Raw genomic sequence first — 25,643 nt, forward strand, 5'->3', positions numbered from 1 at the left:
AGAAATCAAAACACACGGAAAATAGCGCTTAGATATTTCCGCCAGAACATCTCCACAGAAAAAATTGGCAGAAACGGTAATATTTTAGGGACGGCACTGATGTTTTCAATAATTTAGTATTTGTTATGGGCCGGTGACTTTTTAAACAGATATCATATCACAGCCTTACCTGCACAAAAGTTGCATGAGGAGGGAACATTCCACAGGAGTAATATTATTCTAACAGATCATCTCCTTAACGAATATAAACATTAGGGCCAGTAAAATTGCTTTGGTGTTTAAATCACCCGCCCTTTAAAAAAAATCTCAAGAAGTTTACTTTTTATTTGGGTTTTTATTTTTGCAGCAATGTTATCAGGGTACCAAATGTGGTCTGCAGGTCGCAGGGTCTTTTTAATAAAGCAACCATTTGGTTGTGGTGTTCCATTCGGTGTGGACCATTCCGGTGGACCATTCAACCATTCGGTGTGGTGAACCATTCGGTGTTCGCCATTTTTGACCAGCACGGCTATGCACTGTGAAGATTTTAGAAACTGTACCAATCGTCCCAACATTGGAACGAATGGCTCCATGAAATCGTGATTCTTTTGGTGAATAAACATACTTTTTCTCACTTTTGTCTTCAAGTTTTTTTTATAGTTTTGGATGGAAGGTCAGGCTTTAGATTAAATGAAAGCTTGGTTTTACATACATGTCCTATATTACACTATAAGTTTAGTAATTTCTTTGGTATTGATGCCCAAGAATTGATAGGTATATTTATATGCAAGGTGAATGTTTTTTCCTGCCTTTCTCTCCAATTACCTTATAGTTCTCAATGGGTGTCATGTTGTATATGTAATGAAAGTATTGCTTTTCATAAATACGCAAGTTCTTATTATAGGTTGCCCCCCCGATGGATAAAACAAACCACTAAAATGCCAGAATTAAGGAACAATTCAATTACTATTACAATAAGATATACCAACTTCCTAAAATGTGGTCACCCACCACAGGACGAATGGTCCCCTACCACAAAGACGACTAGACTTCGATTTCCACTCATTCGGTGCATTTTTTATATTTATTACAAATTAAAACAGCTATTATTTAAAAAAAAAAATTAGTTAAATTAGGATGGAAGGGAGAGCCTAACGAGCCAGACATTGCTCTAGAATATCTTCGAAAGCTACTTTTTAAAAACTGAGTACATCTGTCATTATGAGCCAACTGTTGATGATAAATCATTGAAAAAAATAAAACATGTATTTTTTCAAAAATATCATAGGAAATATCACATTAGCAATGTCAATTGCTAGTCATATTATCGATGCTTTAATAAGGAAAAGAGCTTATTTATTCATTTTTGCTTTAAAAATCAAACTTTATGTTCAGATATGTTCGTGGGCAATCGGCAAATAACGCTTTTAAATACCGTTTGATTTTTAACAATAATTTCCTTCCTGTAAAGCGCTGGACAAACCTTAGTACAAAGACTGAGAGGTAGATGGGATTGCAGCCCTGGCAATTCCTATTCGTTCCAAGTTTTATTATTGCTCCCTACTTCCAGTTAGATAGATTACTTTTTTAATATAAATAAACACATCTGATACCCATTGATATACATGTCTATTTGTATGTAATAAATGAATGAGAGGCAGACATTATTTAGTAAATAAATGAGCAAGACAAAGAGAATGAATGCTTGACATACAACAACTACTTAGTGCAATTTAAACTTTTTTTTACCTCACGACTTATGAGTCGGTCCTCACGATGTGTTAAACCATTTGAAGTTGAACAATATTAATCAACATAGCGAAAGGAGAAGATCTATTGTTTATAAAAATAATGCCTTCATAAAAATGTTGCAACATGGAAGATTCTTTTAAACATGTAATAAAATAGAAACTGGTAACAGCATTTGATATGTTGACTATATACAAACAATAGGATAAACACAAAAGATTACATGCCGTAACCACCTGAACAAAAGCCTTAACAATAACCATGACTAGAAAATTAGTATTTACAAAATCACTAGTGATTTGCTAACACTATTTATTCACTACTGTCTGCTTAAGTTATTAACAACGTTTGTCGTCATCGTGAATGATCTTGGCATTTTTCAAGTGAGCATTTAAAAGCTATGGTGTTCAATCAGGAAAATAAAAGGAATTTATTTTGTTAGGTAGCAGAAGAGGGGGAACTCATCCATTAAGTAGTTTGAAAGATCCAAGCAAAAAAAGCTAAAATCGGTAACTTACATAAAATTATTGTAGGGGATTAAAAAAGGGCAGAGCTAATATTTTGAGGTGCAGAAAATTTGAAAAAGGTAAAGCAGGTGACTTAAATAAGGATACAATAGAGAATATAAAAATGCTTTGATATCTATGAAGACAACCTCAAAGCCCCTCTCCCCTCTAAATGGCTTTCCAATATTGTTAGAACTTAAAAATGAGACTTCTTAGTTTTTATTATGGCACATTCTGGCAGACTTGTTGCCAAATATTTTCAAGAGGTCCTTTGATATTCTTTAAGAGGATTTCAAGACGATATGACCAAACAAAGCATGCCAATAATTTTCAAATACAGCGGTTACGAGGGGCATATGTTGATACTTCGGGAGAAGTGAGTATTACCCCCTCTGACATTTTTCCCATCCAACATCATGAGTTGTTAAATCACAGAAACGGAAACAAAAGATTTTAGAAGTAAGAACTGTAGGATATCCCATTTTTATACTTTCTAGCTTATTTTTCGTAAGATTTTCAACCTCAACTCCTTAATAACAGGGATAAGAGAAATTTTTGGTCTGGCACTCTTTCTTTTTACAATGGAATTGTGTTCTAATTTATCATGAGTGTGACTTCTAATTAGGTATTTTTATGGGTTTCGGTAAGCAGTACATTATCAATGCTAAAGGGGAGCTGTAATTCAGTTTAAGAAATGCTGTTCACCATTTGACACTTGACACTTCTAGTGGAAGTGTACCATTCATGATGAAAGGCCATACGGAACTGTCTGGCACTTTGAACAAACTGTGCCGTGGCTGACCGAATTATTTGCACTCCAAGATCCACTCTAGGTTCTAGTGAGTGGGAGTCCACTCGGCTATGGCATTTTAGGCCCCTATTTTTACCCAGATAATTTATCTTTGCCTGCATTTTGATATTAAAACTGTAAAAAAAAATGAAAAAATATAATAGGCTTTCATATACAGCTTTGTCATAGTTTTCAAGTTTGATACACCAATAGAAATATATTAGAGGCACCAATTGAGGCGAGACGGTGGCATGATTCAACCCTTTGATTCTTTTAGGTTTTGAAAAAAATACGTTTTTGGGATATTTTTATTCAAATGTCTTTCATTGGTATTTTCACTGAGCAAGTTTTAAAAAAATGACAAATTTGCTCCTTAGATTTTTGTGAATTGACGCCACTGATTAGAGATAAAATTTAACTGAATAAAATTGGAGTGATTTATTTAAATATACAAAAGAAATATCAAAACTTGTCGGTTAAGTATAGGAATTTCACAACTAAAGGTGAGTCTTTAGCTACAATCTGAATGCATATTTGAAGATTAAACCTGATTAAGCCGTTTTTCCTAAATCCTAGAATAACCTTTCATTAACAAAGCATAGCTAGATCCCTTTTTACAAGTAAGCCCAAACTCAGGGGATCTAGGTGCCACCCTCCACAAATATTTGAAAGGTTACGCTTTCACCCTATTTTTCAATAACGCTCTTGTAAAATATCAGTTTTTAAAATTCCAAGAAAATTGCTCACTTAAATCAAATGTGGGATCCCTCACTCTATAAATATGTGCCTCTATCTAACATATTTAATGAAATAAAAAAGTAATATGTACCCATTCAATTTTAAAACGGATGACCATTACAAGTTTTGACTGTAATTGGTCCAGTTCCATATCATTCTTATTGCCAATTTAGTAGTGGACGTAAGTAATTATGTTTGCAGAAACTCCCTTAGCTTTTCAAATATTTCAGTGACAAGAGAGCTACTGCTAAACTTTCTGCACTGAAAGACGGCAAAATTCATGCAGCAAAAAATATAAGCAAAAATATCTACTGCATTTAATAGAAACAAAGCTAAAGAGAAAAACACAAGCAAATATAGCCAAACAAATATGTTTGGATATAATATTGCCAAATATATCCAACAAATATAGCAAAAACAAATGTAACCAAAACAAATATGTATAGATAAAATGTAACTTAAAATAATAATTACTTAGAAATTAAGAAAAATCGCAAACATAGTCTTATAGATTCAATTTTAGCTCGCAGCACGGCTAAATGGTTAAAACATACACTGCCTTACAACATTTATAATATAAAACAGATAATGGATCGCAATGACAATCGTTCTAAAAGTCAATAGTAAGACAGTATTCATACTTTTGCTCAAAAATGGATGGATATTATGAAATACTCAGTCAATATAAATTCTGTACTCTTATAAGCTCTTTTAATCTTGAAACAAGAAATGGAATTGTTTCATAAAGTAATAGCTTGATCACTTAAATCTGAATCAAAATTCAGGCTATCACCATCTGATTCCAAACCAAAAAAGTCAAAGGCATCAGGTAAACTGGGTATATTAGAAAAGGGTCCAAGGACTTCATCAAATGTTGAGTCACTGTCAAACATAAAGTCTATTGAATAACTGGACACGTTACTGCAAGATTGGATCATTTGTCGGTGATATTCGGATGATTCAACATCGTCCTTTTGATTCGTATCTTCGCCTAACAATCTGCATAAGTCTTGGATATAGTCCATTGCCAGACGAAGGGTAGCAATTTTAGTATCTTTTTCACTTGACGTCCTGTACAAAAACTCTGACTTGGGTACCGCCCGTCTTAATGTTTCAAATGCATCGTTCATTTCTTGCATTCGAAACCGTTCACGGGCGTTGGCTGACTTACGTCTATATTTTGACAATGCAGGAGGGCGGCTCCGGGGTTTTCTCTGTTTAGGCTGAGATCGCCGCTGTTCCACCTCAAGCCTCTTTTGAATGGATTTGGCACGAAGTGAATACTTCCTAATCATCCCACTTTCATTATTCATATCCCCAATGGCCCCTTCTACAGCGTTAGGTATAGAATCTTCACTTCCCATCTTTCAGAAAACCTGCAAATACATTAATTAATTGAATAATATGTCTTGAAATTTATCAATTAGTTCGAAACAAGGCTCTCTTGTTGTAGGTTGCCAACAAATTCACATAAAAAATTAACAACATCAGCTTTATAAGAATATACAGAAGATAACAATGCAAGGAAGTACGTTTTATGGGATCACGACAAAGCATTTATACGAAAAAAAAAATTAGGGAGAGGGAAAACAAGATTTCACAAAAGTTGTAAAAGTAGCAAATTTGGCCTTGTCAGGAAATATGGAAAAATGTGGAAAACATGCAAAAAAATGACCATTTTCATGAGAGATAATTTGGTAAAAATCTTACGCAGTATCACTATTGTACGTAGGGGGGGGGGGGAGCTATTCTGAACCCAACCCACCAAAATTTTGAGAAGGTTACGATTTTACTTATAGTTCCCTATATATTTCATGTAATTTAACTTTTCGGAAGGAGTTGCAAATTTTGACCGATAACCTTCCTCTGGATTACAATACATATCCCTTGAATTAAATTACTACATAGCCCCTGCTGAAGATTTAAACGGTAATATAAACATTCTTTGTGGAGGGGACCCCCACTTTCAGCTTCCTTATGTACATCTCAGAACGCCTTGTGTGCTGCCCAGTTCCACCGCGCTTGGCACAGTTTCCACTACGCTTGGTACAGTTTCCACTATACTTGGCACATTTCCGCCTTGGTTGGCACGCGCCACCAGGTGTATACGATTTCTTAAAGTCGACATACGCCCTGTCCTTTGCCTGACTATCGAAACAAAAAGAAACGCTTTACGAGAAAGACATTGAGGGAAAGTCCTCATTCAAGAAATATATCTAGAACACAATTAAACCTAACCTATATTAATTAAAATAATTTGACCCAACTTCAACTTTTACCATCATAGCTTGCCTAAGACTGAAAAATCTGACTCACGAAAATTTTGAACATTCACCGGTGAATGTTGGCATTGACAAGATTTCGGACATTCACGGTAATATATATATATATATATATATATATATATATATATATATATATATATATATATATATATATATATATATATATATATATATATATACATACATACAAACTACTACAAACTCACTGCAGCACCAAGCCACCTGAGGCCAACACAGCTACGCACGCTCCTCCTTTAACCTAATCTATTTAAAGCCTCCATCTTTACACTCTCCCAGGAAGTTCCCATTTCCTTTAAATCTTTATTTATGACATCCTCCCAACCCAGACAAGGACGACCTGCTTTCTCTGTAAACCCAGACGGTTGGCCAAAAAGGACATCTCAACCTTTCTTTCATTATAGCCCTAGAAAGCGGGATTGAACCACACTTTCGTACAACCTACTTTTTGAAATACGGTCAGTCAGCCGGGTAACCAGAACAATCCGTAGGCAATTTCTCTGGAAGATCTAGTAAATTTTCATCTGCTTTTCGGAGTGCCTATGCTTCAGAGGCATATTTGACCACTGTCATGACTGTAACTTCCAATATTCTAATCTTGGTTTGTAGACTTATCTTTCTATTCTTCCAAACTTTTTTTAACTGTGAAAAAACACCCTGAGCCTTAGCTATTATACTTTTAACATCTTCACTGCTCCCACCATCTTTACTAATAATACTACCAAGGTAACTGAAGCTCCCAACCTAGTCAATCTTTTCGTTACCTAATGTCACCTGTTCATCTTCACTTATTCCTAGCCTTAGTGACTTAGGCTTCTTAACATTAATTTTCAAGCCTATTTTAGCACCCTGAACTCGCAAAACCTCGAAAAATTCATTCATTTTGCTCACACTTTCATCTAATATGCTTAAATCATCAGCATAATTTAAGTCCGGGAGCGTTCTTCCTCCCCATTTGATTCCATGGTCTCCAATTGCCTTTCCTGTGCTCCTTAAGACGAAGTCCATCAAAATGATCCATATAAAGGGGGATAGAACACAACCCTGCTTAACTCCTGATTTAATACAAAACCAGTTGCTAACCTCATTTCCTACCTTAAACGCAGTAGTATTATTTTCGTACATAGCACAAATCACTAATGTATTTTTCTGGTATATCACATAACGATAAGTCCTTTGTTAACGCTCTTCTATCAAAAGGATCGAAAGCTTGCTCATAATCGATAAAACTGAGGACCAAAGGTGTTTGACAACGAAGGGACTTCTCAATTTTTAACCTAAGAGTGAAAACATGGTCGACACATCCTCTACTTTTTCTAAAACCGCATTGTTCTTCCCTTAAAACTTTGTCTACAGCATGTCTCAGATTAAAAAGTATCATATTACTCAGTAATTTGCTACCTACAGAGACCAGACTAATACCTCGATAAATACGACACTCACTCTTGTCACCTTTCTTATACAGTGGTTTAATTAAAGTTTTCCCAAAATCATTGGGTACTTCCCCTTTTTCAAAAATCATGTTCATAATCTTTAGTAGCTTATTCCCAACGTCAGAGCCACCATATTTAAGAAGCTCATTAATCATACTATCACCACCTGGGGCCTTATTATTTTTTAATCCTTTTAATACTTTTAGCGCTAATTCTTCCTCACTAAACAAATCTTCCTTCACATCCAAGGTATCACAAACTTTTTCATTTTCATCTATATATTTTTCTGCAACTGTATCTCGGTTTAGCACATTATCAAAATGTTCCACCCATCTTTCTTTAACTTTTTCCTTATCACTAATTGTGACCCCATCTCTATCTTTAACTGGGACTAATCCGGATTGGCTACTCCTTTTCAATTTATTAACATGCCAGTATAACATTTTACTATTATGGCGTCTAGCCGCATCTTCCAGATCCTCAGCAATTTTATCCATGGCCTCCACTTCACTTCTCCTTAGTTCATATTTTAATGCTTTCTCCACTTTCTTTACATTCCTTTTGTTTTCATACGGCCTATCACTCAGATAATTCTTATACAAACCCCTTCTACTCTCCATTAAACCTAAAGCTTTTTCACTAATATTCCTAGTTGCAGTCTTAGCACTCTTCCCCAGGGCACCATCAGCAACTTCACAAATTGTTTTTCTGAAATTATTCCATCCATCTTCCACACTGTTAAATTTTAAACTCTCAAGTTTAGTATTCAACTGTTCCTGGAGTCTACCAACATCATAACTTTCCGGGAGGAAGTTACCCTTCCGAAATTTCAGCTTTAAATTTCGTCTATTTGCTGCTGCTCCTGTAATCTTTACACAACTAGATGGTGATCTTTACTTTTAACATCAATAACAGCACTCCTATACACCCTAGTATCTTGTATTGATCCTGCTAGTCTTCCGTTTACAATAACATAATCAATAAGGTTTGCTGTCTTACCATCGCGTGAACACCGTGTCAACTTATGGGCCATTTTGTGACCAAACACCGTATTGGTTATAACTGGGTTGTTACATCTACAAAATTGCAAAAGCCTATAGCCATTACTGTTTTCTTTTCTTACACCAAATTTACCTAGGCTAGGATACCATTTATCCCTATTTCTACCAACCTGGGCATTAAAATCTCTTAGCAAAAATACCATATTTCTACCTGATACCCTGTCTATTTGCTCCTGTAACTGTAAGTAAAATTCATCTGAGTCACTAGTATCCCCATCAGTTGGTTCAACGGGGGCAAATACTACTATAACTGATACCCTGAACTTTTTAGTCATAAAATGAGCAATTAGTATACCATTATTAATACCTTCCCAGCCCAAACAAGATTTAGCAGCTTCCTTATTCATCATGAGCCCTACTCCCCGTCTATGTACCCCATCCTTTCTGCCTGAGTAAACAAATTCTATGTCACCTAATTTCATGCTTCCTACCCCTGGGATATGAGTTTCTGAAACTCCTAATAAATCCAGTTCAAACCGTCTGAATTCGTCAGTCAAAATGTCGATGCGATAGTCATTTTTTAACGTCTTAACATTTCAAAGAGCCTTTACTGTTTCATTAAAAAAATGAATCATTGTCTGCAGTTTTTTTTACAATGATTTTGCTAAGTTTTTTGTACAAACTACCAAATTTCAAGATTAAAAAAAAAAAAAATGCTTTTACAATGTATCGGCTACTAGGAAGTTCCAATTTTCATGTTCTTTAAATCTTTGAAATTGTTTTGGCCTCAGGAAAAGCAGTGATCCCGGATATATATATATATATATATATATATATATATATATATATATATATATATATATATATATATATATAGGATATTTCAATATTTGTTTCTACTGTCAATATTTGTTGGGAACTTCATATTTGTTTTCTGTTGCTCCTTAAAAGTAAATATATTTAAAATCTAAAAATTAGTTAAAGCTCTTGCTGGAATTAAGCGTGGACCCACTGCAAATCTATTACAGAAGAAATTTCAACCTGGAGCATTCTTGATAATTTTATTATTTTTTACATCAGCATTTAATGCTTCGAATTAGTGTAGAAAAGTGTTTTTCGAGACATTATTTTGTTAAGTTGTCCCAAGTCAGTCTTGAAATTAACGCTGACAGTAACCTAGTGCTTTTGGTCGTAAAAACGAGCTTCATTCACATATTTTATTGATTTGATATGATCAACATATTTGATTGGCAAACACGTTATGTTCGCACATTTCATCTTGTGCGTTACTTGGATAAAATGCACAACCTTAATCCATCTCGGTTCAATCAATCATGTGTTAGTACCTACAGCGAAGAGGGTATTCTCATAGGCATTACATAGTGATACAAAGGTAATACGATTGTCTATAATGTATAATATTTGGAGAATGGGGGGGGGGGGTGAGGATATGCATCAAATTTGAATTAATTCATTTTATTTTGTGTTCATTGATTTCAATTATTATTGTTTTAGCTCCAACTATTGAAATGAATTTTTTAGTCATTACACAGTAGAAAAGGATTAATAATTTTTGTGTGTGTTTTTTTTTTTTTTTTTAAAGGGACGGTGCATCTGCGTCTTTATTTCCTCCGTAGAAAGGCCTTTCTTGGTAGTTTCAAGGTGCACATAATCGTTTTCCTCTATCCTGCGAACCCCCTCCTCTGCAATTTTTGGCAGGCAAAATTCGTTAGTATAGTTGAAGCTCTAATAACTACGCCCTTAGGGATGCTATGACCATTCATAGTACGTTGGGATAGGACTGTGTTCTACTCAGCTCCCCTATTGCTCACATATAACATTTGTTATGAGAAATGTAAGATATTTCTTGGGGGGTGGGGGAATTTTCTATGGGGGGAGTTTCCACGGAGATCATTTGACTTGGAGAGGGATGTTTCAGGAGGGGCTTTTTAGGGTATACTTTGCATAAGGGAGAGGGAAGGGGATTCCCTTACAATATTTGAAAAGGGTTAGAAATTAAATAGAAAAAGCAAGTTTTTTTCAACTGAAAGTAAGAAGCAACAATAAAACTTAAAAAACTGAAATTATTCCGTATATGATGGGGCTACTCATTCCATAATCCTTGCTCTTTATTTTATGTCACAATTCTTTAAGCAAAACTGCTCAAGGGCCATCGCATCTGAATAAGAAGCATTTTTAAATAATTTTAAGACTTTAGCGTAAAGATCAGGGGTTGAGGAAAAGGCAGCCCCCTCAAATACAGAATAATTTATCTTCGTTTTAATTTTTTATGTTGTTCCTCACTTTATCTTAGAAAATCTCATTTTCCAAATACCCAAAGAAGGAATTTTGTGATCAAAGTTGTTCTTTGTTGCGCCCCCTCCGTGCAGGTAAAGTTGTGCATATTCTATTTTATTTCATGCCCAAAATATGTCCGCAATAAGACAGAATCTCTTATCCCCTGGCTGAAAAAAAAACTGGAAAGAAAAGTGGAATTGCAAACTTAAGTAGTCTCGCAAAGCCATTTATCACCTATCAACTATCAAATCAGAAGAGGTGCTTCGCCTTTAATTAGCCTGTTGCTGGATTCCTGGTACACTCCGCTCCGATTACCCTGACAGTTAGCGATGGCAAAATTACTAGTTTCAAATTTTCACTGGTCATCTGAAGGGACGGTTTGTTTCTTTTTATGTAAGCGCTTTATCAGGCAAATCCTTCATCTTAACTATTTAAGGTTATAAGTCACGTATGTTTCGTTTAAACAACTGCGCTGAAGGGAATAATTCTTGTAATTGTTGCGATAAAAATTTGCGTGTTTGCCGTGACAAGATGAGTACAATCTATTTTTGGTTTTTTTTTCTCTCTCTCTTTTAGCGTCAGCTAGAGCCATGATTCGTTTATCTCAAGGGAGAATAGTTAGTAAAAAATAACAGCAATAATGAAAAGGCAAAGGTACACTGATATATATATATATATATATATATATATATATATATATATATATATATATATATATATATATATATATATATATATATATATATATATATATATATATATATATGTATATGGTTGGAGGTCTGATTTTTCATCCGAGCATGTTCATTACTAGTTAAAAGCTGACCATGTCTATTCTTCGGAAGAACAAATACATTCTTCAATACAAAAAAATTGAATCTAAATAAAATTTCTTTTTAATTTTGCATATTTGTATATCATAAATTGATCAAAATTACTAACTGCTGGAGACCGGCAACAGTCATTTATCGATCTAAGATGATATTAAGTAATTCACCCTTCGTTTAAAATACTGGAGAAAATTATATGTAACATTTTAAGTCATACATTAAACTTGGGATTTCTAGTGAAAGGTGGATTATGCCCGATTACATATAGAGACAGTTAAAAGGATGGCATCCCCTCTACCCCAAGCTCATTGGTGGTAGCTGGGGTAGAGGCATCCCCTCTACCCCAGCTACCCCCAACCATTTGGTTTTTAATTCCTGTACCAACTTTTGACTGCAAAATTTTCACTTGCTTAGTTTTATTTAGGATACATTTCCAACCAGAATGTCCACATCTTTTTATGTACTCTAAATAATAATAACAAAAAAAAAACTAGAAAATATGCTCCTGAACTTTTATGTAGTAATTGTACCATACCAGACTAGCTGCAACGACAGAAAAGGCTTTTTCCGCTCTCCGATTGTTAGCTAGCAATTTTAGCTAGCAGATTTAGTTGGGCAGAGGAAACAGAAATGCTCGATAACAAAAGTTGTTAACTAACAATTCGCAGTAATGCAATAATTGGGCGGGGTATTCAAAACAACAGGCTTGGACATAAAACTTGTAAATTTCAGGGATTGATTTTGTATCTCTAAGAGGACCTCCAGGGTGGTAAATGAAGTTAGTGAATTCATTGGTCAATTCAGAGTAGCTAAAAACATATGTGTCTCAAATTTAGCTGAGAAAGTATTGTCTCAATTTGTCCAAGAGTTTTCTCAAGAAACATTAGCAGTACTAAATTCTCTATTAATGTATAAGCTTTGTTTTTGAATATCGGGCTTTAAATCCACCGACAATGATTTCATCTGTTATAGAAATTCTCTAACAATGTTAGTTAAACAGTTTTTGTTTGAATGGCAGAAAGCACACCAAAAATCAAGATTAGAATAGACTTGCCTTCAACATTTTGCGAAAGTTCAGCTAAGACTGACAAAAAGAAGTTATCGCCGGAATTTTTGTGGAAATTGTTTGCTAACAGTCTTTATTTACATGGTGGAAAAAGGCCTGTAATATGAATCAGATTGGCCAGATGAGGCGCATTAGCTCCATCTTGGAGCTTTTTTGAGGTTGTTGTCATTAAATTGTTCAAATTGGCACATTTTTTAGGGGAGGGGAATTTGTTTCCCTTCACTAGAAAATGAGGCTTCCAGCGCATTTTCACTTTTTTGGTGGCGCAAATTTAAACCATACATCTGGTAACACTGGTATGAACGAATAGCCTCTATTTATTAGTCTTAGCTGAATTTTCGCAGTGGTGAAGGAAGGGCTATTCTAACCTTGGTTTTTGGTGTTTTCATTGAGGAGCTTTTTAATTGTGAGCAAGATTCAGTTTTTTGTTTTAGCTTCTTTTATTTCACTCAATAAATATAAATCTGCGTAAACATTATATACGTAGTGAACATTATATAGCGTAAATGTTTCTTTATGTTATATTTTAACCCCAGTCACTAGCGCCAAATCACAAGAATATGAGATAGGAATGTATTTTCCAAAACCTAAGTGGGGCAAGCTTGTTGTTTGTTCAGTTTTTCGATGGAAATACCGTAAAAAAGAAAAAAGGGTGGGGATGATTCACATCCCCCTGTCCCTCCATTTGACACCACTAGCCAATGTCGTCTGAAAATATCACCACTTCACAAAACTCCTTTTTTTTAAATCAAATATAATATTTGGGGAAAGCTGTGGAAAAGAAAATTTTGCGTAAATAGTAGCCTTTCAAAACCACCAGAGATTGTTACGGTTGAATGATAAAAGAACAAGCTAGAATATATACTTTTAAAGACAAATAAGGCAGCGTTTACTTTTAACAAGCCATAACAAGGTTTAATCAGCCAAAAACAACTTTAGATGGGTCTATAAACAAGTATGCTAATTCTAGACAAAGTATCCAAAACGAAACAAAAAAACCAATTGCTTCGTCTATTGTTTAAGCTCAACTCACTAATTATCTAGGTATTTTTAAGCCGAATCTTATTTTATTTGTATCTGACTTTGATTGTTTATGTTAACTAAATGAACAAAAAAAGTTTCATAATAGCTGAAGAATATGTCTATTGCAAGTAGCGTTGTTAGACTGAAGCTATAATCAGCTAAAGTCTCCGAAAATATCACTATTTGAAAAGGTGATTTGAATCTGAATTGCTAGAATCCGTCCCACCATGTTTCAGTGGAAATATCAAAAAAGGCATTTCCAATACAAATACACCACAAATTTTTTCGTTTTATAAAAGAAAAATAGGAGGAAAAAAACCTAGTGGATGGGGCTGATCCCCTTCCCCGCAATTGACGTCCCTGGTTAAAACTACATCTTGTTACACAGTTTTGTTAATCAGGGGGCAGAAGGACGGAAGAGGGTAAGAATAGGGGCTTCAATTGGGGGAATAGGTTGCCCCTTAGATCTGGAAAAATAGCTGTTTGGTATTTTCATTAAAAATAACATTTTTAGGTACTTACTCTGAAGAAAAAACAAAGCTTTGGTCGTAGTACAAGTACTTAAAAATATGTTTCCTTCATTTTTGTGAATTAACACGCCTACATAAGAGGAATATTGTTTGAAACCAGTCTAATTCTTGAATAAAAAATATTTTTATTTGTCAACTTTAGAAATGAAAAGAAAACAATGTTTTTTTTGGCTGAAAGTAATGATCAACATTAAACTTAAAACGAACAGAAACTATTCCATCTATTCGGGGGCTGTCCCTTCCTCAACCTTCTCAACGCCAAATTAATAGTCCTTTAAAAGTACTTCTACTTAAATTCAACAGCAATTGTGTTAGAGTAGTCTTTCTGAAATAACTATGATAAAAAGTCAACTTTAGCGTGAGGGTTAACGAAAAGGCAGTTCCCCTAATGTAGGCTACAGAATAATTTCTGTTCGGTTTAAGTGTTAATTTTGCTCTTTACTTTTCGCTAACAAAAGTTGCATTTTTTACTTAAAATCTCTATTAACTACTACTACTACTACTACTACTAACAACTCGCCTAAACACCAAGCCACCCGAGACCAACACAGATGCCCACGCTCTTCCTCCATCCCAATCTATTCAGAAACTTCCTTCTTTACACCCTCTCAACAAGTTCCAATTTCCTTTAAATCTTTCTTTACGACATTCTCCCACTCCAGAGCCCTAGACAGTTGGCCGAAAAGGACAAGCTTCAGCTATCTGTCATCCTTCATCTGCAGAACGTGCGCTACCCATCTTAACCTTTCTTTTATTATAGCCCTAGAATGCGGGATTGAGCTACACTTTTTGAACAGTCTACAGTTTGAAATACGATCAGTCAGCCCTTTATCCAGAACAATCCATAGGCAATTTCTCTGGAAAACATCTACTAAATCTTCATCCGCTTTTCGGAGCGCCCATGCTTCAGAGCAATACTTGACCACTGTCATCACTGCATCTTCCAATATTCTAATCTTGGTTTGCAGAATGTTCTTCCTATTCTTCCAATTTTTTTCAAATTTTGAAAAAAAAAACCCTGAGCCTTGGCTATACTACTTTTAACATCTTCACTGCTCCCACCTTCTTTACTAATAATGCTATAAAAGCAAGTGAAGGTGCCCACCTGATCGATTTTTTCACTACGCAAGGTCACCTTTTCATCTTCACTTATTCCTAGCCTTAGTGACTTAGTCTTCTTAACATCAACTTTCGAACCTATTATGACATCCTGAACTCGCAAAACCTTTCTTCATTCTGAAATGAAGAGTTCATTCGTTTTGTTCACACTTTCACCAAGGATGCTTAAATCATGAGCATAATCTAAGTCCAGGAGAGTTACTCCTCCCCCCCACATTTGATTCCTTGGTTTTCCATTGCCTTTCCTGAGCTCCTTAAGACAAAGTCCATCAAAATGATCAATATGAAGATGGGTAGAAAACAACCTGCTTAATTCCTGATTAAATGCAAAACCAGCTGCTAGCCTCATTTACTACATTAACCGCAGCAGTATTATTGTCGTACAAAGCACTGATCACTTCGATGTATTTGTCTGGTATACCATATAAAGATAATAACTTAGCTAAAGCTCTTCTATCAACAAAATCGAACGCTTAATCATTATCTATAAAACTGAGGACCAAAGACATTTGACAACTAAAGCAGTTCTCAATTATTAGACTAAGAGTAACAATTTGGTCAATACATCCTATACCTTTTCTAAAACCGTATTGTTCTTCTCTTAAAATTTTGTTTACAGCATCTCTCAGTCTAAAAAGTATCATATTACTGAGTAATTTGCTACTTACAGAGACCAGACTAACTCGATAATTGCGACACTTACTCTTATCACCTTTCTCATACAGTGGTTCAGTTAAGGTTTTCATAAATCATTAGGTACTTCCCCTTTTTCAAAAATTCTATTCATAATCTTCAATAGCTTATTTCTAACCTCGGAGCCATCATATTTTTTTTTTAATCTCATTTACCACACTATCAGCACCTGGAGCCATATTATTCTTTAATCCTTTTAGTACTGTCGCTAATTCTTCCTCACAAAACAAATCTTGCTTCACATCATAGGTATCACAAACTTTTTCATTTTCTTCTATATCTTTTCCTGCAACTGTATCTCGGTTTAGCACATTCTCAGAATGTTCTGCACATATCTCTTTATCTCTTTCCTTGTCACTAAGTGTGGCCCTCTTTCTATCTTTAACTGGGACAAGTCCGGATTGACTACTCCCTCTCAATTTATTAATATGCCAGTACAATATTTTACTATTATGTCGTCTAGCTGCATCTTCCATATCCTCGGCAATTTCATCCATGGCCTCCACTTCACACCTCCTTAGTTCATATTTTAATGCTTTCTCCGCTTTCTTTCGCAGATAATTCTTGTGCAAACCCCTTCTCCTCTCTATTATACCTAACGCTTTTTCACTAATACTTCTAGCTTCAGTCGTAACTTTCTTCCCTAAGACGCCATCAAAATATTCACAAATTGTTCCAACCATCGTCAAATTTTAAACTCTTCGATGCAGGTATTTGCGTCAATCACGAAAAAAATTTTAAAAATTAATTTTTTATATCTAGGGGGAGGTAAATTTGCCCCCTTTTTTTATTTTTCAAGGAAAATACTAAAAAGCATCAAATCTAGAGGGGGGAATTCTCACGGGGAGGTATGGGCTCCCCTGTCCGTCCCCATTGCATGCAGGATGAATATTCACCCATACATACAATTTTTCAATTAATTGGTAGTTAACCAGCTGTCTACATAATAAAAATCTTTAATATAGAATCTTGTCAAAATTACCAAAGTACATTTCTTCCTCCAAATTAGCCTAAGAAATGAAAAATCAAAGCAATTGACCTAGCAAAAAGACAAAAAAATGTTAGCAAGTGAAAATCGTTTATCACAGAATTACATGCTCCAGCAAGTAATAAAACTAGTCAGCATTTTACCAGATTTGAAAATGTGGGGCTTTTTGGCATTTTTAACTGTTGGTAACACTGTTTTGTAAAAAAATAACACCTTTTTTGATAAAAGCACATTTTAGACCGAAAAAAGACACTTTTTGGTCTACTGTACTGAAGGTGCCATTGCTTAAACTTTTTGGGTTGACCAATTTGGACTAATTTTGTTTGAGCCTGTTTTAATGCAGTTTTTGCACAACGATTTGCATGCACTGGTACTACTTAATTAGCCGCCTTGTTAAGGAACAGATCAATTTAACAGGTGCTTGTTTTCTGCAGGTTTATTTTTATATTTATTATACCTTTACGAGGGATCAGTTACACGTTTGTCATTAAGTGTTCAACATGTTGTTTCCAAACATATAAACTGGATTTTTTATAATTTGCCTGTTTTTACCTTTAATTAATATGTTGTTTTGTTTTGTTTGTTTTTTTTTAGTAAGGAAAACTCCTGTTCCTCAATCCATCAATGAATTTTGATAATATCATTATTCAGTTTTGTGGTGATATATTTTTGCTGCTTAATCAATGAATTTTATTCTTTGAAATTGTTTGGATATGAGGTAAAATTTCTAGAGCCATAACCAGGCACGTATGCAAAATTTTAACTTAGAGGGGCGTGCATTTAGGAGGGAGACATTACTTCCAAAAAGAGTAAAACATACGTTAAATATTAGACACTGGAGCGAACATTACAGATACCTCATCATTTTGACAGCCCTTTACCTGAACAACCCCCCCGCCTTCGTTTTCACCCGATTAATGAATAAATGAGCTATTTTGGATTGACAAGCCAGATACAGAAGAGAGTTTTTAATTGTTTTGACGTTTAATTGTTTAATTGACGTTTTTAATTGTTTTAAAAAGTAGAATTGTGGCAAAGAGTCAAACTTTAGCGTAAAGAGCGAGGGATTGCGGAGGGGACAACCCATTTCATATACGGAGTAATTTCTATTCGTTTTAAGTTTTAATGTCGCTCCTTAATTTCAGTTAAAAAAAACTAGTTTTTTTATTTAATTTCTGAACGTTTTTAAATTAATACATGTTTGATTTTTGCTCTCCGCACATAAATTATTAAAATGAAATTTGCATATTAACTCTTTTTTGGTCTAAATGGCTTTCTCTTAGTTTTCACCAGACGATTTTGAGAAATAAGGGGCGGGGAAGGAGGCCTAGTTGCCCTCCTATTTTTCGGTTACTTAAAAAGCCAACTAGAACTTTTAATTTTTAACGAACGTTTTTATTAGTAAAAATATACGTAACTTAAGAATTATCTTACGTAACAAACTTTTATATTCTTATATTTTTATTATGTATATGAGGGGGTTTGTCCCCTCGTTAATACCACGCTCTTTACACTAAATCTTAAGTTTTGTCCCAATTCTTTAAGAATGGCCCCTGAATCAGAAAGGCCGTAGAATAAATAGTTGAAATTACTAAAAATACTTTAGCATAAAGAGCAAGGTATTTATCTCCTCCTAAATACCTCACTCTTTATGCTGAAGTATTTTTAGAACCCCTTATATGCGTAATAATCTCTGATCGTTTTAAGTTTTAATGCTACTCCTTACTTTCAACTGAAAAAACTTTTTCATGTTTATTTTTTCATTGTTTTTTTTATAGTAATGCTAGAAAATCCTGCGCCCTTTTCATTGAATTTCTCTTCCCCCATGACATATTCCTCCAAGGAAAGATCCTCCCACATAGCTCTCTCCACTCAACCCCACCCCCCAAACCAAAGAAATCCCCCTGAAAACGTCTGTACACTTCCCAAAAACCATTAATATATGTAAACACTGGTCAAAGTTTGTAACTTGCAGCCCCTCCCCCAGGGACTGTGCGGGAGTAAGTCATCTCCAAAGACATAGTTAGTATTGTTTTCGACTATTAGGAACAAAATGGCTATCTCAAACTTTTGATCCGTTGACTTTGGGAAAAACTGAGCGAGGGAGGGGGCCTAGGTGCCCTCCAATTTTTTTGGTCACTTAAAAAGGGCACTAGAACTTTTCATTTCCGTTAGAATGAGCCCTCTTGCGACTTTCTAGGACCTCTTGGTCGATACGATGACCCCTGGGAAAAAAAAAACAAAAAAAAAAACAAATAAACACGCACCCGTAATCTGTCTTCTGGCAAAAAATATGAAATCCCACATTTTTGTATATAGGAGCTTGAAATTATTGCAATAGGGTTTTCTGATACGCTGAATGCGATGGTGTGATTTTCGTCGAGATTCTATTACTTTTAGGGGGTGTTTCCCCCTATTTTCCAAAATAAGGCAAATTTTCTCAGGCTCGTAACTTTTGATGACAAAGACCAAGTTTGATGAAACTTATATATTTAAAATCAGCATGAAAATCCGATTCTTTTGATGTATATTTTAGCATCAAAATTCCGTTTTTTAGATTTTTGTTTACTATTGAGCCGGGTCGCTCCTTACTACAGTTCGTTACCACGAACTGTTTGATTCATTCAATCGCTGCTTTGTTTGTTTGAGCGAATAAATTTTTTCTTTTATTTCTTAGTTGTTTGTTAGTATCCGTCGTTGGCAGTTCAAATTTGTTTGGATTTTTTGCAAATCGCCGATATTGGTGAATAATTCGCTTTATTCTTTGTTAGGTATTTGATTTTAATTCCTTTAATTTCTGTTCTTTTATTGGATTTTATTTAATTTTTGGCATTTTTTTTCTTTGTTTTTTTTTCTACTTTCTACGCTTGTTTTTTGGTTTTTGTTCTTTCCTTGATCATATTATTTTGTTCGTACTGAAGAAGAGAGGTGGCTGTTCTCCCGAAATATTCGCTTTCTGTGTTTTCTTCAGCATTTTTATTTGGCCTTTAAAACCCCCATTTTTGATCGTTTTCTTTCTTTATAAAATGAATCACACACTAATTCAGTTATTATGCTATGGACATATTTTTTATGGACATAAGGACAATTTTTTTTCGGGGGGGGGGATATCGAGTTTTGCGCTCCCCCGCCTGAAATATTGACTGAAAATATAAGTCTTAAAATGCAAGTAAAAAGACCATTTATTTCGATGAGTAAAACAAGTTATCCAGCTTAATTAAACCCTTATCCACCCCACAGGCAAAATTCTTTAGATACCCTTCCTCCCTGATAAGACATCCTGGGTACACTATTGGCTGTCAAAAATCGTCGTCCACGGATACGAGGTTTTTCAAAACATACTAAGATGATTAGAAGCAATACTAAACAAAACTTCGCACAAACATACCCCCCCCTCCACTATAAGAAAGCTCACTTGAAACTGAAGCAAATGAAATAAATTCTACAACCAAAGTTTGTACGCAATCTGACCCTTTGTTTGTTTGTTTTTTAGAGAGAAATGAAAATACTTCTTTCTTAATTAAAGTACCAAATGACGCTGAAAAAACCAGCTTATATATTGAGAGGGCTACCTTTCACTCCTCTAGCTCGACTTGTATAGGGATTTTCAGGAGTATATTTAGAACTCAGTAGATAAATTCAGTTGGGAGTTGTAATGACATTAAATAAAAAAAAACAAGTTTTTTTAACTGAAAGTAAGGAGCGACATTAAAACTTAAAACGAACAGAAATTACTTCGTATATGAAAGGGACTGGTCCCTCCTCAACGCCCCGCTCTTTACGCTAAGGTTTGACGCTTTCTCTCAACTCTACGTTTTAAAACAGTAAAAAACTTTAGCGTAAAGAGCGGGGCGTTGAGGAGGGACCAGCCCCTTTCATATACGAAGTAATTCCTGTTTGTTTTAAGTTTTAATGTCGCTCCTTACTTTCAGTTAAAAAAAACTTGTTTTTTTTTTATTTAATTGTATACCAAGGACAACCTAAAAGCACTTTTCTGACCAATATTTTGAAATTTAAAGGAACCGAACTTTTGGTAACCTTGAAATTTTCTAGCCGCTTCACCAGTTTTGGGACAAATTTCCCATTTTCAAAATTATTTTTGAAAATTCAATGCAATTTCTTAAACTCTTTTCGAATTTCTATCCTCACACATTACACTTGAGTTTTTAAAGGGACCCTAAAATAACGCCTTGTTCCGTTTTTTGGCTACTAGAACAAAGATACAAAAACTTCCTATGCACAACGCAGCATATTTCGGAAATTTCACTTCTGTCACAAACCTTCTTTTTTCATTTTATGTCACCTATATTATAATACTCTCCAGAAAAGGAACGTCAAAACTGTTCCGAGTTCTGCAGTATTGTATTTAACAACAGATTCACAACAACAAAAAATCAGCTTCAGCCTAGTCTCCCCTTAAAGCTCCATAACCAGGAAGGAACAGGAGAGACAAAAATACAACAAAGAGTACAAACAAAACCCAGTCACCCACCTAGAAAAATCCCCCAAACCACAAGCTAGACAGGGAAGTGGCGCATGATTTGGTCAACTCAAGTAAACATCCAACCCAATCTAAAGACATCAATTAGAAGGAAAACCGGAAAAAACTGGATCATCATCTGGAAAAGCTTCAGCCTAGTCTCCCCTTAAAGCTCCATAACCAGGAAGGAACAGGAGAGACAAAAATACAACAAAGAGTATAAACAAAACCCAGTCACCCACCTAGAAAAATCCCCCAAACCACAAGCTAGAGAGGGAAGTGGCGCATGATTTGGTCAACTCAAGTAAACATCCAACCCAATCTAAAGACATCAATTAGAAGGAAAACCGGAAAAACTGGATCATCATCTGGAAAAGCTTCAGCCTAGTCTCCCCTTAAAGCTCCATAACCAGGAAGGAACAGGAGAGACAAAAATACAACAAAGAGTATAAACAAAACCCAGTCACCCACATAGAAAAATCCCCCAAACCACAAGCTAGACAGGGAAGTGGCGCATGATTTGGTCAACTCAAGAGAACATCCAACCCAATCTAAAGACATCAATTAGAAGGAAAACCGGAAAAAACTGGATCATCGTCTGGAAAAGCTTCAGCCTAGTCTCCCCTTAAAGCTCCATAACCAGGAAGGAACAGGAGAGACAAACATACAACAAAGTGTACAAACGAAACCCAGTCACCCACCTAGAAAAATCTCCCAAACCACAAGCTAGACAGGGAAGTGGCGCATGATTTGGTCAACTCAAGTAAACATCCAACCCAATCTAAAGACATCAATTAGAAGGGAAACCAAAAAAAAAACTTGATTATCATATAGAAAACTTCTGAAGTTGTTTTGAAAATCCAAACGAAAGGCAGCTTTGTGGAGACCCAAAGGTGCGTGTTCTGGATCATGTTACATAGACATATTATCAGAGGATTGAAGTCAGACTGCACTGATGGAGTGTGAAGAATCTCTTGTTGGAAGTACGGAAATGAATAATAGGCTGATCAAAATAAAAAGATATATTATTGCATAGGACAGCAGGATGGTGGTCATCCAACTATAGACAATAGAAAGAAACGCACAGCATAAAATAAAGGGATTTCTAGTCAAGCCGAAGTTTATGCGACGAATGGCTAGTTTCTTGAAAAGGCTAACAGCTCTTGCTTTACCATTACATTTTGAAAGTAGCTATAATTAGGAGGGAAGGGTTAACATCCAAATAACCAGAGACTATGAAACGTAAGACCGAATTGGGCTGTAGAAAAGGACTCTAAGAATCAACCCTGGAAATATTTCTTATAGCTTCCTAAGGGTTTCAAGACGCCTAGAGACTTTCATTTCTATTTGTTTAAAATGATACCTATTAAAGCTCAGGATACTTAATAAGATACAGGCTGAATGCTTAACATGATATGACCTATGAACAGGTCAATATGATACGATAGTGTCTTTACCTCACTGCGAGGTTTATTATGACCTCGGCGTTTCTTTTTTTTCAAAATTGTCTCTTTTTTTCTCATTTAGAATTTGGAATTTTTTGTATGTGTACCCTTATCGCACAGATGACACGATCTATAATTTCAATTTTCAGTTTTGCATTTATTGACTTCGAAAGTGTCTGGAGAAACGGCCAACATTGTTTTTAATGGGTAATAACATTGGTTACTGACCATTAGGGCAGCTGTGGAATTGCGATATTCAATTTCTAAAATTTTGTCCAATTCATTTTTATAATTTAGAATTTACTTAAAATCTTTGTAGTTTCATCAATAATGCACAAGACTGACGAAAAAAAGTAACCACTTCATGATTCATAATGTGATATCGATGCAATAAAAAGATGAAAAGATGAAATTTACATATTTGTATGAAGGTAAACACCATATTGTCGCCAAGTGGTCACCAACAAGCTTACTATTTGAAGTCCTCGTGCACTTTTTTGGTTAGGATAAACAACTACTTTTTGGACAAACTTTCTTTGATAATTCAAAAAAGGTAGGAAAGCCGGGTGAATGGAATTTTGAGAAACCACCCAGACATTGTTTCCTGAAAATCTTGGAAGGTTTAATTTATCTAGCTCAGCTAGTTTTTCAATTATTATGCTTTAGCCTGAAAGAGATTCTTTACCTTATGAAATGATTTGGCTAGTCTTTCTTTAAAATTATTTCATATTTATTGTTATTAATTATTAATTATTGTACAATATTCTACTTTAGTTTGTTCGTAATACTCGGATTTTACCGTTTACATTATTTATTATTTACAATTCTGTTTGTTCTTGTTTAGAAACCAATGTTAGAAACACTGTACAGAGTTGACAAAGTTAAAAAAAATTAATGATAGTGTTAATGTTATTTGGAAGTCCTAGTCAGAAAATGTTATTCCGAGTCACCGATGCTAGACTTCGGTAAAATGGTAAATGTATCATAAAAGGCATAAGGAAGAGCGTTACCACAGTAATAAAGATGGTTTATTGACAAAAACATAACCAGAAGCTGTAAATAACTTGTCAGAAAAACCTTTGCGGAAAAACCTTAAATTAATTACAAATTGCCAGGGATGTCAATTGGAAGAGAAAATTGACTCCTAGAGCTTAAAAATTACCATCCCTTATGCATCTTTATTTTAAAAAATTCTATAAAAATTGCACAAAAGTTTTTGGGAGGGGGATTACACTGAATCTTTCTTAGGAGCTGGTTAAAAGAAATATTTAGGAAAGCGAAAAAAGCAAGAAGTCGGCATGGTATTATATATAGAGGCAGTTTAACATTTATGAGTTAGTATGTAAATCTGGAACGTAAGGAATAGGATATTGTCAGCGATTTTAAGACAAATAAGAGAATCAGAGTTTCAATTTATACTGGAAAAAAAAATTAAACAGCTAAATGATTCCTGGAGCGGATCTCCCTCTACCAAATTCCATGATGAAAAGAAAACTGATGTGACCTATCTTCTTATAGTATGAATATCATTATAAAAAGAACTAAGTCTTGTTTTATTTTTCAGTAATTTCCTTTTCTATTTATTTCTATTCTGTCCTATTTGCAGCTGTAGAGGTGAATTTATATCTGCTTTTGAAAGTTTTAAAACAAGAGACTCTAATCTTGAACTGATAGATTTTAGGAAGTAAAATCACCTCAAATATCAGGAGAAAAAATTGACCTGAGCAACCATGGCGGAACAGGAAGCATAGATCACTTTCAATTTTGCCATTATATGTAGCATTATATTATATTTATGTGTAGCTTCACATAAAGTTTTCAGTTGGATAGTAGCCTACTTTTACCAAAATTCTTCGACCCCCTTTATGAAACTTCTTCTGAATCCTTCTATCTTTTAATAAGCTTTTTTGAGATGCTTGTTGAGAACTTTCTTGATTTCTAATCGAATGTTTGTCTTTAAGGACGTTAATGCTGTAAGCCACAGAAGTACAGTCATTTATTCAAGCAATATTTGTGAATCGTAATTACTAGAATAGTTTTTGATTTTATATATTTAAGCAATATATTGGATATGTATCTGTCCTTAACCAGTAAACGTGTCCGATTTGAAGTCCTTTTTTTGGAGGGAGAGGGGGTGAATCGTTTCGTTGTGAGCATGTTCCATTTCGGCTAGATTTAATTTTTCAAACTACTGAAAATGATAACTACACTTGTTAATGAAGGGAAAGTATTCAATTGTATTAGGCATCAATTCTACCTTAAGCACCCAATTCAGATCGCTGTTCCCGGCATATTCGTAATCAGCGGGTTCGATTTGATGGGAAATCCACTTTCAACCTAGTGTACCTTTTGGGTGAGGGGGGTGTCACATTTTCCGGACCTGGCGCCTAGACTATATTAACTATGCTTATATTTCCTTGATGATGAAGTTTTGAAGGCAGCATATTTTGAAAAAATATATTAATGTGGCCAAAAATGAAGAGAAGCTAATATGAATAATCGCATCAATCGTTAAACAGAACAAATACTGACTGCTATCGACACATAGATGAATCCTAAATTGAAAAGAAAATGAAAACAATAATTAAGTCAAACTTAAAGCGAGTAGAACTTACCACAAATAAGAGCAAGAATACCCCTCTCCCCCCTTAAACGCTCAAAACGGCAGGGTT

At 34.8% G+C, this 25,643-nt stretch overlaps 1 protein-coding gene across 3 annotated transcripts in view; it reads right to left on the reverse strand.

Annotated features, from left to right (window-relative positions):
• Positions 1-1,862: 1,862 nt before the first annotated feature.
• LOC136029467 (helix-loop-helix protein delilah-like) overlaps positions 1,863-25,643 on the reverse strand; it is a 34,753-nt gene continuing 10,972 nt past the window's right edge. For 2 of the 3 annotated variants that reach the window (XM_065707887.1, XM_065707890.1), the window contains exon 2: positions 1,863-5,138. In XM_065707887.1, coding sequence (XP_065563959.1) covers positions 4,503-5,126 — 624 coding nt within the window. In that variant the 5' untranslated portion in view covers positions 5,127-5,138 and the 3' untranslated portion in view covers positions 1,863-4,502. Of the gene's footprint in view, positions 5,139-16,213; positions 16,716-25,643 lie in introns of those variants that run through there. The other variant, XM_065707888.1, reaches the window with a different exon arrangement.

Source organism: Artemia franciscana, chromosome 7 (genome assembly GCF_032884065.1).
Source record: "Artemia franciscana chromosome 7, ASM3288406v1, whole genome shotgun sequence".
Taxonomy (NCBI): Eukaryota; Metazoa; Arthropoda; class Branchiopoda; order Anostraca; family Artemiidae; genus Artemia; species Artemia franciscana.